Raw genomic sequence first — 18,855 nt, forward strand, 5'->3', positions numbered from 1 at the left:
TTTTTTAGCATCATGTAGGCTTAAAAGGACAAGTCGACCCCACCATGAAAGGGTGTGTCCCTTGAGAAAATTCTCACCCATTCAATCAATATATATACATGATATCACACTTCATTTTTCTCAATTCATTCATCACATTTTCTCTCCTAAAGCAGCTAAGATTGAGTTGACTGGAGTTTGACCAAGTTGCAAGAGGGAAATTTGACCACATTTGACCAAGATGCATGAAGTTTATTTTAAGTTGAGTTTGACCACAGTTGACTGAGCCGTAGGAGGTCAAGTTTGACCACAGTTGACTAAGCTGCAGGAGGTCAAGTTTGACCACAATTGACTAAGCTACGAGAGGTTGAATTTGACCATAGTTGACCACAGGAGCCACACGGCCAAATTTGACCATAGTGTTGACTACATATTCAAGTTTGACTGAGATGGTTTGACCATCGATTTTGGGCACTTTGACCAATGTTGACTTCTAACTATTTTGGATAGTTTGACCAACCTTTACTTGCTAGAGTTTTACCAGATTTGTATGGTATCTAAACTTGAGTATTAACACATATTTCTAGACAAATTGACTTGTAAACCTAAGAATCATTTCTCCTAATAAAAGTTGTTAGGTTTTCTCCCAAGTTTAGGTTTCCCAAGGTAAAAATATTGTCTCTATTATGCATGAATGTCTCTTTATATTGTTTTTGTTGCATTTACTATTGCCATTTTCAATGTATAATCGCTCAATGATATTAGTGGCATGAGATAAATTGTTTAAAGATGATTAGGTAGTAATTATCAAATCAAAAGATTAGTTTCTATTGTGCATCTTGTAGAAAATTCAACATAAAATATAAGAAAGTCTAAAAAAACCCAAACTCGATAAAGTATTGTAAGCTAAAAGAAGCATCTTTAAATCTAGAAATATCAATTTAAGTGTTTTTATCTAATGAGTTCTTTTTTTAAGATTTACAAAAACATTTTGTTGTATCAACTATATACCCACAACATGTTATAATATTCTTGTATACACTGAGTTATAAGTTAAGCTAGATACAATATATTTGTATATTTATGTATATGCTAAATTATGGATTAAGCTAGATATATATTTATAAATTCATATATATGCTAAATCATGGGTTAAGCTAGATATACATTATATATAAAACCCCAATACCTGATTATCATTTTTTGAACTCAATATAACAAAAAAAATCAAACAAACAAACAAACAAAAACAAAAAAACATCTAACGAGATTAGATATCTTTATTTTTTAAATCTTTAAAAAAATACAATTCTTGATTTTCAAGCCTTTCAATATAAATAATAAGCATATTTATGTCATCAATTTATCAATTTTTCAAATGTATTTGTGATGAAGTCAACTACTTCATCTTCAGCTATTAATTTAAAACAACAACAAAAAACAAATGTTGTTCATTAATATTAAATTTAACAAAGATGTCTCCCTATTTCGATTTAAAATTTGTATACATATATTGCAAACATTCACATCTTCAACATCTTTCTTATAAAATATTTGACTACAATGACAAGGCAAAACTATTCCACTAACAAACGAATACATTTGAAATTAGATGTTATATTATACAAAATCACATTGAATTACAACTTAAAAGGCTAATTTATTTGTAGTATTAATAAAATACCATGATTCATTATTCTTTGCAGTATAGCACTCACGATGATAGGAAAAGATGTTCCCGTTGAATGCATAGAGGCTAAAATACAATAGCTATTGACATGTTTCCAGTGATCTGAATCACACCATATGATGCATTTATTAAACATATGTTAAAATCATCCACTAACTTATTCTAATATCACCCTGCTTCAAGGAAATTTTGAATTAAACACTTCTTAGTAACCAAATTCAAGCTCTGAAATCATACATATGTTAAAATTATCCACTAATTTATTCTAATATCTCCCTGCTTTAAGGAAATTTTGATTTGAACTCTTCTTAGTAACAAAATTCAAGCTCTGAAATCAAGAGGCACGGTCTCTGCTGTAAAATATTCCTCTCGAACAACATCTGCACTACAGAATCTGACCTATAAAAATGACAAAATAATTAATTGAACTCATTAACAAAACGAACATTCCAAAAACAACTTCAAAACTTTCAAAAATATGTATATACACACCCATCAATATTTGTTTATTTCATCATTCAAACACTTGGAAAATTCGTCCATGGTATGGTATAAAAACAAAATGTCTTGATATTAAAACGAGAGGAGTAGATTAGGGCGTAGCTCATACATATATATTAGAAAATGATACTACATATCAAGATCATCAAGCCCTACATCTAATAACCAAGTCTGATAGTTTTGAGTTTCTCTTTGAATATGTTGCAGAACATGCTGAAAATCCTAAAACTGTGGAAGTACCTTGTTTCTGTGAGAAACAAGGTAAGACTCCCCAGAGTTGCTCCTAAATCATCATCCTAGGGGTTCACATCCAAATCCTTTTAAGGGCTTAACTTGTATTCACCCCTGCTCCAAAGGATGAGTCACAAATTAGAGTGAATGTAGACCAAAGCTTTAGCTTTTTGTTGACAGAACATGTTACAGTTTATTGAATGAATAATTTTTATGCATTGTTCCAATTCTTTTCACATGCTAATGGACTAGACACTTATGAAAGAGCATGACCGACGAGGTTTGACATCCAAAACCATAAATTAACCACCAGACAACTGGGTTCATGATCACCTTGTCTGCAATCGCATATATATATATATATATGAAAATATTGTTGTTTCAAAAGCAAAGGTCCCTCTGAACCAGTGTTTTAAAAACCAGCCGGTTAGCAAGCCCACCAAGTCAAACCAGCTTAAAAACCCAGTTTATCCCCTCAATTCGCCTTTTTTTTGCCCTAACTGATCCTAACCGGCTTGTTTAGGACAGAATCGGCCGATTTGTGGTCAAACCGGCCGGTTCCATCCTAAACCAATCGGTTAGCTGCCACGGCCACAGAGGACCCATGCAACAATTTTTCCATGGTGCTTAGGGTGTTTTAGAGGGAAAGTAAGGGTCCTTTCCCTCCAAAAACACCCTCTCCAAGCCTTTAAAAGGCCCTTCTCCCTCTCATTTGTCTCACACATCTCATTTGCAGTATTTGTGAGTTTGCTTGGGAGCTTGGAGAGTGTTGAGTTTTTGCTAGAGTAGTCATCTTGGAGGCTTGAAGTTGGAGTTGGAACTATTTTGAAGATAGTTTGGAGTTGAAATCTTCAAGAGGAGGCTAAGGAAGCTAGTTTGCATTTCCAGGTAAGGATTTTCACTTGAAAATTCTTCATTTGACTACTGTCCAGGTATTAAATTTTTTTATGTGTTATAAACTTCTAACTTCTATCATTTATGCTATCAAATCTCTAGTTCTATGCTATCAAATTTTGTAGGCTACATGTGCATTTGTTTTCCTAAATTTAGCTTTGGTTTTCCATGTTTCTTAGCTGCAATTTTTTTTAAATGGCAGATTTCATTGCAAATTGTAATTATTTCAAGCAAACATGGTTCCAAAAGGAAAGGACAGTGCATGGGCTCATTGTGATGTGATTGATGGAAAAATGATATGCAAATTATGCCATAAATCTATTGGAGGTGGGGGTATTCTTAGATTGAAACAACACTTGGCTGAGGTAAGAGGCCAAGTAAAGCCATGTGATGCACCAAATGTAGTGTTAGGTCCTACTAGGGCGGATTACCTTTCCAAGCTTGAAAAGTTTCATGAGGATAAGACTAGGGAGAAGGCCATCCAAGATGACATTGCAAGGAAGAGGGAATTATTAGAAGCCATGAAAGAGAGTGGGTATGATAATTATGAGATTCAAGACTCCTCTACTATCCCTTCCACCAATGACCCCTTTCACTATGTTCATCCTTCTTTTGGCCAACTATCAAAAGGAACAAAGAGAACAAACATCCAAAGTTATTTCCCATCCTCTACCAACATTGCCTCTTCTAATCCCACTTCCTCCCAACCAAATCGTCAACCCACTTTGGATCAACATTGGAAAAAACAATGCAAAGAAACTTCTCATCAATACATTGCTAGATGGTGGTATGATTCAGATATCCCATTTAATGTTGCTCACTCACCTTATTACCAAGCCATGTGGGAGTCTGTTATAGCTGCAGGAAAGGGCTTCAAAGGCCCTAGTATGCATGACTTGAGGGGAGCTCTTTTGCAAAAAGAGATTTCTTCCACTGATGACTATTTGGCTGAGTATAAAGATTCATGGCTCAAAACAGGTTGTTCCATCATGTCAGATGGATGGACCGACGAAAAGAACACACTATCATTAATTTCCTTATTTCTTGCCCTCAAGGAACCATGTTTTTGAGATCAGTTGATGCATATGATAAGGTGAAGGATGCAGCCCTTCTATTTGAACTTTTGGATGACATTATTCAGGAAGTTGGGGAGCAAAATGTTGTGCATGTCATCACCAATAATGCCTCAAACTATGTTCTTGCTGGAAAGATGCTTGAATACAAATATAGGACCATATTTTGGACTCCATGTGGTGCACATTGCATAGAACTCATGCTTGAGGACATAGGCAAAGTGGAGTGGGTAAAAAACATTGCAGAGCATGCCAAGTGCATTACAAAATACATTTACAGCCACTCATGGGTATTGAACCTAATGAGGAAAAACATTGGGGGTAAAGAGCTTGTTAGGCCTGCAATTACGAGATTTGCAACTCACTTCCTCACGTTGCAATGTCTCAATGGTCAACATAAAAACCTGCAGAAGATGTTTTCTTGTGATGATTAGACTGAATCTCGGTGGGCTCGTAGACAAGATGGCAAAGACACCAAAAAGAAAGTGTCTGACAATTATTTTTGGAAAAGGTCTGTAGAGCTTGTGAAAATTACCAAGCCCCTTATTAAGGTGCTAAGGATGGTGGATGGGGAAAAATTGACCATGGGCTACATTTATGAGGCTATGGATCAAGCAAAGGAGCAGATACGGGCAGCTTACAAGGACAGGTTAGCTAAATATGGTTGTATATGAGAGATCAACATATGGAGTAATCAACTCCATCGTCCTATACATGCACAGCTGGGTATTTTTTGAACCCAAAGTATCATTATAAAGCTTGGCTAGGAGATCTGCAGGATGGGGAGGTCAGAGCTGGATTGAATGATTGCTTGGAGCGCATGGTCCCTAGCCATGTAGACCAGTTGGAAATACATAGACAACTTACTGTTTTCAGTATGGCAAGTGATACCTTTGGCAAAAACTTGGCAAAGATGGCAAGTGCTGTGGATCAACCAAGTAAGCAATTCCAATTTCCAATTTGTTTTTCTTTTCAAGTTAAAATTGTTTACAAATTTACAATTCAAACTATCTATAAATACTTGCAATTTGTAAATAAGTAATGAAATGAATTAAGTTATTGATTAATGTCTTTTTATTCGCAACACATTAGTGGGAGTCATTTGGCGGCCAGTGTCCTCAATTGCAAAAGTTTCAATTAGAGTCCCCAACCAAACTTGCAGTGATTCAGGTTGTGAGTGCAATTGGTCTGTTTTTGAGCGCATACACACGAAGAAGAGAAATCGTTTGGAACAAAAACGGTTAAATGATCTTGTCTTTGTGCAATACAACCTTCGACTAAGGAGGAACCAAACGATGAACAAAACACCTGGTCTAGATCCCATTGTGTTGGACGATATTGATCCAACATCAGAATGGGTGGAGGAGACTGAAGATCTTGTGTTTGATGCTGATTTTGATATCGGCATGGCGTCAGAACCAGGATCAGTAGCGGCATCAGAACTGGGACCAGTGGCAGCATCAAGGAAAGGCAAATAACCAATGGAAGGCACTAGTCGTGCAGATTGACAAACTCGTGCTTCCATTAGGTCCACTACTTTTGTTATTGGTGGCATTGCTACTGAGGTTGCAAATCAGGCTGAGGCATCCTCAGACTCTGAACCAAATGATGTCTATGTAGCTCTTGATGATGATCTTGTGTCTAGTAGTGGTGATGAACTTGATGATTGATCATGTGTACACTGTAGACTTGTAGTACGCCAATGGCCTCATAGCTTGCAGCATTGTTTTTGGACTTTATAGGCCATTTAGAGCCTCATTGCTTATGTATTTTGTCAATGATATGTATTGCACTCAGTGCCATTTTGATATATTCACTTTTACATGGTATATAAATGAGCAAACTTTGCATATTTTGTCTCTATTGACTTGGAATCATGGTTTTAAATCTTAAAAATAGTTTTGTTTCATTAAAAAATAATTATTTAATGTATTTTTCTAAAACCAGTTCATTTAGACCTGACCAATCCCAGTTCGAAACCCGGTTCATTAGATGGACCGGTCCAGTCACCGGTTCCGGTTTTAAAACATTGGGTATGATGATGTTGTGAAATGCATGAAGTATGTAGCATGCAGGTGAAGTCAGAAGAACTCTGTGTATGAAGACCTTAGGTTGGTGCCTATACAAGTCTTGCTAAGTTGATGCTTAGCCAAAGAGAATGGTGCCTCTAGTAGGTTGGTGCCTACAAACTTTCTAACAGTAAGTTGGCTCTTATAGACATTTATAACGATAAGTTTTTGTGGTTTTCTCCTGCAAGGGTTTCCACATTAAACTCTTGAGTATTGTGATTTGAGTTTACATGCATTTAATGTTTTGAAGTTAATGAATGATTGATGATACTCATTTAAAATTAAAAACAAAAATGATCATATACTAATTCACCTCCCCTCCCCCACTCTCTCAGTATAAACATAAGTTCAACACCTTTAACCTATACATTAGTTGTCCAGTAACTAACAGAGTATAGATGTAGCTGCAGATAAACAGCAGACTCATCTTTCTGATATTTCCAAAGAATTCATCTTACAATGGCCAGAGATGGTAATGTAAAATGTACTTTCAGATAAACTGAAGCAATTTCAAGCATAAAACTTTAAAAGAGAGGATATATTTACCAGATTGGCATATGACTTCAACCAGGGTTTGACAATATTCCAACCAGGCTGAAATATTAATGGAGCATCTACAAAAAGCACTTGTCCAAGTCTCTTTGGATAGTAATTATAGAACACATCTATCTGCACAAAATTCAAGCTTCATCGAGATCAGTTTATTCATCAATAACCAAACTGAGAAATCCAGATTCTGTCAAACCTGAGGAAGCATAGGACAAAAGATAAGTACCAGAAACTTTATGAACACCAGATCTCCATTTTGGAGAGTGAACCCTCGAAGATCAAATATACCTAGTATCTTCTCTTCTCCAGGAGGAAGCTGACTAAGGGCTTTCTCAAGCAAATAAACACACAGCTTCTCACTCTCCAGCAGGTTATGTTTCTGCACCATTGTTTAGGACACTTTTCTGTAAAATTCTACTCAAAAGTCATGATGCAACCAAACAAGAAATCCAATGGAAGGTTCTGCATTGTGTGACAAAATTTGAAGAAATTCTAATAATAATGTCCCCAAACTCTTACAGAATTTTGCTTACAGATGGAAGATGTTTGGCTGCAACAACCACCACTACAGGCCGGCCCTTCACATCAGGGAATTCATGAAGATAAGCCTTTCCTGTGGATGCCATGTTTTGAATTGATTCCTCTGTGAGATTATCAACACCAAATTCTTTGCGCCAAGCCTATCCACACTTCTTAGTCAAGGAAATGCAATGGTATTGCAGCAAGACAATCATGTAACACTACACAATGCGCTTATCAGCCACTCAGGTTAAGAAAACCCAAGGATCATGTAGAACAGGTAATCCCTTGCTTAGGTTAGATGCACAACAACAAAAGATGCAATCCCTTGCTTAGGATACATGCAAAACAATGAAAAATGCAATCCATTGCTTAGGATACATGCAGTCCAAAATCTTTGTCATCTTGAAAGCTGTATGAAAACATATTTTATTTGAGAGTTTTCACATAAAACACAACTAATTCTTTAAAAAATTACTAGAAAGAGGATACAATGGCATTAGCCAACTTGCAGGCAGTGTGGTCCACATTAAATTTGCGGTCCTTCAAAAACCAGAGGATCATTTCCTCGTCATCCCTTCCACTTTTTCCTATGGGTAGGTTCCCATGCTCTCTTTCTAGCCGTTCTTTGACTTCTAAAATCGACTGTCAGATTAAAATACCAAATAAGATTAGGTCTTCTATCATGGGGTTTGAGCCAAACAAAAATGTCCATTGTGACAGATAAAGGAGCATTATGAGAGATAAAGAAAGCTTGGTCTAGTGGTTTTGGGCAACTCTCAGGCACTGGACATATTTCAGGTCACTTGGGGACACTTTATGTCACTCTTACCCCTGATGCTCAAACCATTGCCACCTAATAATGGGAACTTGGGTTTCTGAGCACAGGTTTGTCAAGCTTAATGCAGTTCCCTCCATCAAAAGGTCAAATCAGTACACTCAGAATTGAGATGATCACTAGCACTTAGAGCCAATGTCACATGGTTCGGGTTAAAGTTTGGGTTTGACAATGATTAAGTTTGACACAAATTCAAATTTTCCAACAAAGTTCATATTAAGTTCGAGAATATATATATATATATATATATATATATATCAAAATTTGTATATATTAAATTTTATATTCATTTTATAAAATAATATGTTTATAATAACATCTATAATAAATATTATATTTATGACATATAAGAAATTAATTAACATTGATTAATGAAATTTGGTACTCATGATTTCCAATTGCATACACGAATTAGATTTTAGGTTGATCAATCTGCCGGATTCATTCCCTTTCTACACATCAGCCGAATTGTCATTAATTTACTCAACTGCATGGAGTGATTAATGTGTATCCTAATCAGTGATTTAGTAACTAATTTGTTTGCATATGTTGAACCAAACATTCAACTGCTGCATTATACTGCTAATCTGTTTGCATATATACTAGTCATAGCTTCTGCTATAATTCGAGTGGTAATTTGATGCATAAATTCCTTCATTCAATTAGTAAATTGGTATTCGTCGCCCAACTTCGAATTTCAGGAATAAAATCTAGCGAATGTGACAATTTAGGCTCCAGGTGGAAATCCGGAAAATGCTAGGGTAGAAGCAAACATGAACAAACCTTAACATTTCTTTGAGATTCACTGAATTTCAAACCTCAAGGTTCAAATTCATGGAACCCTGTGACATAGAGAGCATCCTACACCGGTCAAAAAGTGACATTCACATGAAATCCTAGAAAGAACACACAAAACAAGGACCTTAACAGTATAAGCAATCTGGAATCACTGCCTGAAGAAGATATCAAACCATTGCAACCTGATAATGGCAACCTGGGTTTCTGAGCACAGGTTTTTCAAGCTTAATGCAGTTCCCTTCATCAAAATGGCAAATCAGTCACCTAAGATTGAAATGATCACTAGCACCTAGAGCACCCTAGACATTAGTCAACAAGTGACATTCACATCAACTCCTACAATCAACACACAGAACAAGGACCTTAACAGTACAAGAAATCTAGAATCACTGCCTGAAGTGGATATCAATGGACTTCCATATCTAAACTTTAGCCTCAAACAATACGGCCACAGATTGAAGGAGGCCACAACCAACAAGGGAGATAATTTAGCTAAAGATTTACGCAGGATTTGTAACCAGTAACAGTCTTTCATGCATGTGTCAGTGTTGTAAATGTTTGAAACCATCCGGTAACCAGGTAACTAAAAATCGGATCACTGTTGCTGACTCACCACAATCCAGTCCCTCTACACACTTCAGGCTAATGCATGCTAGCCATGAGAGTGACTTCCTGCGCAATCTAAGATAAGAATATAACCTTTAACCTACAGAAAATAGTTCCGATCTGCAAAATACAGATTGCTGGAAATTATATTTGTGTATAAGTAAACAGCAAGCATGAAGTTCAGATTTAATCTGTCAACCTAATTTTCAGTGTAAAACTGTGATTTGTATATTCAAATCTGCAAGAAAAACCTACAGATATGCAAGTATTACTTCAGCATAACATAAGATGGATGAATTTAATCTTTTAGAAATAAACAGTGCTTGAATCCCAAGGGTTATGTTGCTAGAATAGACAAATATACAAATAGTGTTAAATCTGAGTTCTACAACTTGGAAAAGTCTAGAAGAGATAAACTCATACATCCAGAATAACTGATTGGCTGCCAAAAGTATTTCACCTTTATATCCAGAAATCCAAACACAATTTCCAGAGATACAAGCTACATATACAAAGAAGCTGAAGGTGATTAGGTACTTCCCAACTGCTTTGCCTCCTCATAGAACCATGATACAATCTTCTGCACGGAAGCAACCTCCAATTCTCACCAAGGATGCACTCACTCAATCTCTAGCTCAGCAGAACAACGGATGAGCAAGAAGAATCAAGTAAAATATTGATCAATCTCTCATCATCAGATTCTACATCTCTTATAGATGAGAAAGGGAGTGTAAAATAGACAGTTACCCAGAATAGAAAGGGGAGAGATATCTGTAATTAGCCCAGAAGAGCATGATGCTGCCAAGAACAGAGAGAGAGAGAGAGAAACCAAGTTTACTCCAAGCCAAATGTGGGAATCTGCTGAGAACAGCCTTCAAGGCTAGGTGCATGATGCTAAACTGCATAGGAGATGAAAACATACAAAAACTGCACTAAACTCCTCCAATGTGGCCAACCTTCTCCCGCTAAGAATACACTGCACGAATGCCAACAATATGCCTCAGGAAGTCCACCCTCATCCTACCAATTAAATGCATAAATCATGGAGTAAATGGGATCAAAAAACCTCAAAAGCCTCTTACAGCACTGCTCTCCGAAATAAATAAAAATTGAAGATAAAACATCCAATGCATGCCCAACTACTCCAATGATGTGCCTCCCACATACAATAACACATGCATGTGATATAAAGTCAACTCAACTTGGGCAAATAGAATGCACTCTTTCTTATCCCACCTGCTGACAAGAATATGCTATATGGTGGTGAACACTGAAAAAGACCTCTGCCAATGAACCATACTCAGGGAACTCATTCTGTAAAATAATGGTCTTCATGTACTCAATCATGGAATCCCATGCCTCATAAACTTATCTTAGGATGGGCTGCTCCATGTTTGCAAACTACAACAAAGAGATGATATGGTCCATGAACTTAATGGTAAGATCTACCCTCTCCCACCAACCATCATATCTGGTTGTATTCTTGACCTTTTTTGAAGAAGCTTGATCTGTCTTTCTTCAAAAATACCAAAACTCTAAAATAACCATGGATCAAAGAACCATCTTGACCTCCCTCAACCTCTTAAGCATGATGAATGAGGACACAAACAACATATATGTAATCTTCAATAATGCTAGATATGTGTACTCTTTATAGATTCTGAGAACATTGGTAATGGTTTGTACAAATTTGTGGATATGGCATGCATCTTTAATAAGATTTCCAATCCATGTCACATCCAAAGCAATAGATTTAAGTGCTAAATTAAAAGAATGAACAATGCAAGGTGTCCAAAATATTTCTGGGTATTCAGCTTCCACTATCATGCCAGCAGCCTTGCAAATGGAGTACATTATCTATAATACTTTGCATAGTAATCAACACATACATCTTCAATAACTCTAATGAACAACTCACAGATATACAATGCATCCTTGTATTTTCCATAGGTATCCACCACTTTCAAGAAGACTAGTCCATTCTATTGAATTTTGTAGCCATGGTCGGTCTTCATAATTATTATTTGTCATTGATGTATTTGTAAAGCATGTTCTTCACGCTATTGTCAAAAGAGAAAAATATTTTACATTTTCTTCATGTTGGTTTTAAAAGAAGAAAATTTGAAGTTTTATTATTTGAATTTTTGGCTCCAAGAAGCCAAGTCGCCCCTCCACCTAGTCAAGTCGACCCAGCCCTCAATGGCACCCATTCAGGCCTAGGGAAAATTTTAGGGGCTAATATTCAATGCTTTTTCCAAAAAAAGGATTTGCCAATTTCCATTTTTTTGAAAATTGATTCGCCCAAATTTTATTTTATAGTATAAAATTATTTTACCCTAAAAATAACCAAAATTTTATATATACTAATCTAAAATAATTAGAAACCTAAATATTTTTACAAAAATATCATCAAAATTTTACAATTTACATATCGAGGACTAGTAAGATTCGCCAAGGTTTCTAAACTTTAAGATACACTTCCCTACATTCGTCCTATTGGATCACTATATATGTGACGCATTCGGATTCCTCTCAAGCACCATTCAGATTCGTTTTGTTAAAGTGAATTCGGACTTCCTAAGGCAAGAGAAAAGGATGAGTTTGAAGCATTGTTTGATGAGGAAAAGGAATAATCATTGATGAATAACCTAGACCGAATCTTCTGAGGCATAATCTTTTGTTTAGCCATGCAAAGGAGACAAGGAAGAAGGATGAGTTCAAGGCTTAATTTCTATCTCGACTGCAGGTGCACATCTCTGTGAAAGCACTATGTTGAAGGACGAATTTTTGTGATGAAGGATCGAACCTCTATGGTAGAAGGGATGAATTTCTGAGGTATAACTATGTTGTAGGACTGAGTTCATGGATAAAGAAGGAGACCAAATTTCTGCCCTAGCAAAGCATATTACTCAGAGCTTCTTGGACAGATGACTTGACTAGGAGGCAGTGGACTAGGCTTGAACAAGCTAGATGATCTAGATGTGTCTCTTGTTGAACTGAAGAATTTCTCTAAGGGAAAGGTTGTTGGGATTTTCCCCCATCTGGGTCTTCCAAGGGTAAAAATGTTTGTGTTCTTGTGTGGTTGTCTCTTATCATCTTACTAGTATTTTGTTCTACTGTTGATATCCTCTCTGTAATTGCTTTCTGATGAATAAGAATGTATGAAAGAATTAACCTGTGAAGAAATCATAAGAAGTAATTATCAGTTTAGAGGATACTTTCGAAAAATAAACATGGGATCAGAGCTTGGGTAAAAGAATAGCCTCAAGAAGAAGCCTAGATCTACCCTATTATTCATGATTTGAAATACAAACTAGTTCTTTATCTAAGCTAAAGAAAGCCCTAATCTCAAATGGATTGAGTTTGATAATACCCTTGCTTATGAAGACAAGATTTATATTAACATAAAAGAAGACCATGATCCAGTTTTAAGGTTAAGGCATTCTCACATTTATGAAGAGGATAGAAACCATAGTCCAAAATTTTGAAGAAGACCAAGGTTATTTTGAACAAGTCCTAGAAGTTCTAAAGATAATCTCAAATAGGCCGAAAAAACCTTAGAGAAAGACCTCAGTCAAAAGGAGGACCGAGAGCCTCAGAATTTGACAAGTCAACATGCCTCAGTCCAAGATCAAAAGCGTCAAAGCCCTTATTTAAGGTCGAAATCATTATTGCACCTGTGAGAAGATCAAAGACTAAAATTTATGTTGAAGGTAGGCTGAAAGGCCTCAATATATTTCAACAAACCAAGGGATGCCTTAGTTTGAAGACCTAAATACTAAATTCCATAAGGTCGGGAATGTCCCAATCAAAGATGAAGAACGAGAAGTCTCATAGATAACCTTATAGAATCTGAATTTCCTCAGATGATGGAAAAGCTAACCTACATTTTTGTTTTGATTTATAATTTGTCTTTGTGATTCATATAGGTCATGAATTTCACTGACCATGTCAACAAAAAGGACTTTGTTGCCATCACAATACTGTAGTATGAGGCTTGAAATGCAAACCTATACAGAGATCAATGAAACTAGAAATTTGTGGTTAATTCTTGGAACAAGAGGAATGTATCAATAATTTCGTTTAAAGTGTTCTTAGACCTCAATGATCTCTTGTCATCATAAAGGATCTCCATCTCAAACCATGCAAAGGTTGAACATACACCATGTACCCCAAAACTTATGAAGTACCTCTAAACAGTGTAAATGTTGCCAATTAAAGCTAACAAAAAATGTCATGAGACTAGACACTAAAAGGTCATGAGTGAGCGGTGTCAACAGGAAATGTGACAATCAACTTGTCAGGACCATAACACTCGCTCAAAATTTTGATTTGAGTATACAATAGCTCATTTGAAACCTTTTGACAAGGGGGACAACATAAAGAAGGTCCATAAAATGTTCAGAAAGTTTCAAGTGAAAAAACTGTTGGGAAAGCCTTGAAAATCACTATGGAAGTTGATTGGCCTCCCAAATAGGTATAATTTAAGGCCCATCTGACCATCCTTTGGCATAGTTAACAATTCCTTCTGCACTTGATAATGTCTTTTTCAAACTTTAATGTGTTCATAGGAAGGTTAAGAGATTTTTGCTATATTATGTGTGCCTATTACATTAATGTGTACATTGTAGGATATTGAGGATTTATTGTGCAGATCACATAGAAGAACAACAAGAGAGAATCATGGGGACTTCTTCCTTGCTATAGTATAATCACAACTTGGTTAGCTCATGGACATTCACTACTTCCCTGTGGCTGTAAGAACACTAGGGAACCCGATCCACATTTTTAGGGATTTTGGAGGGAAACATTCCTCCCTTCAAGGAGGTTGCCCCTTGAACACTTTTTGTGTAAATAAAGGGCCTCAACAGCCTAGTAGGGGATTCAAATTCTAGGAGAAAGATAGCCATAATCAAAGAAAGGCTCACGCCTATCATTTCAGTTGTTATGTTTCATGTATGAGCACTTTTGGAGATTTATGAAAAGCATTTCCGTGTCTCAGTCTAATTTTCTTCCAAGGGACCTGAGTCTCCTTGGGTTAGGGCCCAACCCAAGTGCTCATGCCCCTTCATGTGCATTTCCTTTTCATGCATTTTAGTTGTGATCTTCTGCAAGTCTCATTTCTAAGAAAAGCATTGCCTTTGCAGGGTTTATAAGTGAGATCCTTACTGAAGTTTGGTTATGTAACTTGTTCTGATAAGCACAAAAATATTTTCCTCTATGCAACAGTAGTTTTCATTCTAAATTCAACTCATCCTTTCCATTATTATTTTGCTTTCTGCAATTAGTAGTTTGACAGTTGTTTAAACATTTTGCTTCTATCAGTGAGACATGTACTTTGCTTGCAAATGGATGGTATTGTTTCATAGGTTGAATTAGTATTTTTTTCATGCATTGGCACCACTCACCTCATCATCTCTTCACTTACTACTTTACATCTTTGCAAACTACCAATAAGCTAAAATCTACCTAACCAAGCTACAAAAAAACCCCAGTCTTGTTTCTTCCCAACATAAGTGGACTCATTGAGTGTGCCTAAGCTTGGTAAGGTCCTATTTTACTTTCCACAACCTTCAACCACCTTTTCCACCCTTCAAACCACTCCTAGACTTCATAAAGTTGTTCTCGGATGTTTCCTATAGCAGAATAATGCATCCTATAACAATACGCAGATTGCCTTAGAACGCCTCCAAAATTGCACTAGAAGCTTGTCCATCATCCCTCAGCATTTAACAATGACAATAAGACCTTAAAGATGGAGTTTAGAGGATCAGACACCCCTTAGGAACTTTTCCTTAATAGTTGTAGTTTCCTTTCTACAATTAGGGTTGGTGTTTTTTCTGTCTTTGATTTGTTATGGACAATAAGGTAGGATTGATTTCTTTTCAGCATTCTTGAAGTATCTACTTTGCCTTCTTGCAAGTAGAATGGGATTTACTTCAGTCTCTTCCTTTTCTGCAATAGCATAGATCTACTTTTTGCAAAACCGAGAAGAATTGCATTTTTCCCTTTACATTCCTGCGATTAGAATTACTTTCTGTCATTTAATTTTCTACAATAGAATAGGGTCTATTTCAGTTGCTTCCTTTCCTTCAAGTTAGAATAGGTTTTTTATTATTCACTTAATTTTCCAAGCATTTCCTCTAGCATAGTGGTCTCTGTGCATCTTGACCTCTCTTCGCTGCATCAGATCAACCTAAGTAGAATGTATTGTTTGTTGTACATATATTACTGATACCTCTTAAGTTTGTACGAATCCCGGGTTGATAGTTAAAGTTGAGCCCCTCATGAGTTCCAACATTCTTGTTGTAATACTAAGGCCCATCAGAAGTGTTTGATCTGAAACTGCTTGACCATCATGCAAATGGCCTGAATAGTTTGAGTTGTTGTCTATACCATTTGAAGATGATTGACTGGTCGAATGACATGCATGCCAATATAAGGAAGACAATTGACATCATCCAAATTAAAGTACAAGAAAAACTCAAGCTCTGCATATATCTTCATTGGAGGATGCTCCGACTATCTCACCACAAAACAGCAAGTCTTAAAAGAGATTTGATAACAAGTAGGATCGAGAAGGATAAGCAGAATTCATGCCGTGGTGAAGAGTGACAACTACTTTGAGATGTTAAGTCATCACTTGTTTTGCTTTTATCATCAATAGCCATAAAAAAATCATGAGTGTCATACAAGGCTAAGCCTTGTTTGACACAGATGGGCTCTAGCCCTGATATTTAATTTTAAAGCTTCTCCAGCAATATCAACTTCAATTTTGCTGCAATTCCTCAGACACTCATACACAAGAATTTCAACATTTTCAGTTAAAAAAATATTTAATTTCCTTAATAACAGCAACCATGGAAACAATTACAAAAGTAGATGGGGAAAAATATTACAATGCCATGAGTACAAGCTTGGTATGCTAACACAGAAGATCCAACTGTCCGTATACTGACATAATAACTTGCATAAACATGTATCACACCCAAAGGAATGTAACCTGCATCTCCTTCTGGACCATGACATGTTCCTAGCAACTGCAGTGCTCTATTTTAACTACACTAGTAACATTAGAATGCAGCCAATGCAATGTACAAAGAAGCAACACTTTCTATCATATGCATTTAAAATATCACTTTTTGACGTAATTTTTTGTTGCAAGTGTTCCTAGGAACATGCCCCAAGGGGCTACACAACATTCAGCGGACTTCCTGCAGATTATGTGCCCTATCTAAGAGGTAACTATTTCCATCAAAATTGTTTAAGACTTGCACCTGGCCTCATTCCTTTGAAAGTCGTACCATTTGGGTGAGGTAAAATTGGCAAAAATGGAACCTTAATATGCAGCCTAATATTAATACACCCATTAATCTCCATTTGGGTGAGGCAGACCACAGCAGGAATGGAACTCTGATGAAACCTAATGCTAATACTCCCATTAACCTCACAAGTGAACTGACGTCCCATTGACATAATTTCCAATATCCATCCAAAAATTTGTATGATAATGCTATAAAATTTCATGGGCAGTGATCATCCAAATACTGTCAGGATTGGAACCCAACCAAAAGCAAAACGAAACTTAATTATCCGGAAAATTGCTTCCCTATAACTAGCAAAGGACAAAGTGAAATGCTTGAGATCATTGCAAAAATTCAAATAAACATCATAAATCCTTGCATTATTCTCCAAAAACCATGTTCCAACACTTATCTAATTATTATTTACAATAAACTAGGGATGAGGGAACATGAAGTTGGTTTGGTATGAAATTTGCCAGTAGGTAAGACGTGATATCGATCCCCATGGATGAAAATGAAATTGGGTATTTTCAAATTACAAATAGATTTGTCTGCAACTACTCACTTTATGATATTCGTCAACTGCGGATGAAGTATACTTCTGGCTTCCGGCATTGCATCGGCAATGTTTGGCTCTGAGAGATATTCCGTGTATCCTAAAGCCAACTACACAATGACATGATGAGGAGTAAGAGGAAGAGCAAGATTAACATTAGCAAAATACAAATAGGGCACTAAACTAACCTTGTGGAAGAATGTGCAGAGGTTGAGGACGGGGTAAGAGCCGTGGCATTGGTGTAAGAGAACCGAGAGATACGCGTGCAACATTGACTGTTATCATCTGCACTATCATGTTCCATGCTCAAATGTGACTGTGCGCTCCTATGCCACTTTATCCAAAACCCAATCCTTTCAAATTTCGCATAAAATCGATGCAATCTCCTTGGGCTGGGCTACGGAAGCTCATCTCGCGTCCCTTGTTTTGTTTCGCTTTAAAATTTTGAAATCAGCCTTATTTTAGAGTTTTTTTAGTGTAAATTTGGGGCCATATAATGTATAAAGGTGCGTTATATAGTTAAGGTGTTTGTGATGTTGGCCATGTGAGGTATAAAGGTGGGTTATGGGTTAAGTTATTCTTAAATAGTTTTCTATCTCGTAGTGTAACGATTTTTTTTTTTCTCTGAAAGTTATGGAATTTCTGGTCATATTTTGGAAAAATACAGCAGGGATTTTTGTAAATTTAAGTAAAAATTGTCAAACTTCATAATTTTAGGTACTCTAGAAATTTTTGATGGTGCTAAATTCATTTCCACCATCAAAAACTTGATTCAAACATTGCCTCTACAAGATTTTTTGAAATTTTTTTGCCTAGATTTCCGACCACTTTTGATCATCTGGACAATTCCTCCACCTCCCCACTTGTTTTAATCTTATTTTGAATCAAATGTATTAACATTTTGAAAAGAAAAAAAAAATGGCCTTTCAATTTTGTAGATTATATATTTTAAATTTACTATTTTAACACATTATTATTAAAATTAAAATATATATATATATAAATATAAATATAATATAATTTAATTAGAATATGCCTATAATTAATATAACATAAACCTTTTTGTTAAAAAGGTAATTTGTTGGATTGATAAATGTAAGAGTTGGTATTGTTTATATAAGATTCAAGTTTGTGTTTGTGCTCATGTTTATACATATGTCAAAGCATACAATAGTAGCATGGATTATATGTTAGTCTAGGTTTTTAAAAGCACTAAATATTCTGTCTCATGAAGTTAATGACAAAAAA

The 18,855-nt window shown here is 36.0% G+C and overlaps 1 protein-coding gene across 3 annotated transcripts; it reads right to left on the reverse strand.

The window, feature by feature from the left end:
• Window positions 1-1,619: 1,619 nt before the first annotated feature.
• LOC149217693 (Sec14p-like phosphatidylinositol transfer family protein) lies at window positions 1,620-18,064 on the reverse strand. Of its 3 annotated transcripts, none has more exons than XM_089393041.1 (7): window positions 17,796-18,064; window positions 17,617-17,717; window positions 7,998-8,150; window positions 7,520-7,666; window positions 7,213-7,365; window positions 6,984-7,106; window positions 1,620-2,049 (listed from the first exon to the last, which is right to left on the reverse strand). In XM_089393041.1, exons 1-7 carry the CDS (start codon window positions 17,902-17,904, stop codon window positions 1,978-1,980), a joined length of 858 nt encoding a protein of 285 aa, XP_089249167.1. In that variant the 5' UTR covers window positions 17,905-18,064; the 3' UTR covers window positions 1,620-1,977. The 3 variants fall into 3 exon arrangements, with proteins under 3 accessions (XP_089249167.1, XP_089249168.1, XP_089249166.1); XM_089393042.1 differs by having other exon boundaries at window positions 1,620-2,063; window positions 17,796-18,063; XM_089393040.1 differs by having other exon boundaries at window positions 1,620-2,068; window positions 17,796-18,062.
• Between the last annotated feature and the right edge of the window lie 791 nt (window positions 18,065-18,855).

The sequence above is a fragment of the Pinus tabuliformis genome, chromosome 1_1, assembly GCF_031772625.1.
Source record: "Pinus tabuliformis cultivar Carrire ecotype Pingquan chromosome 1_1, CPIR1, whole genome shotgun sequence".
NCBI lineage: Eukaryota > Viridiplantae > Streptophyta > Pinopsida > Pinales > Pinaceae > Pinus > Pinus tabuliformis.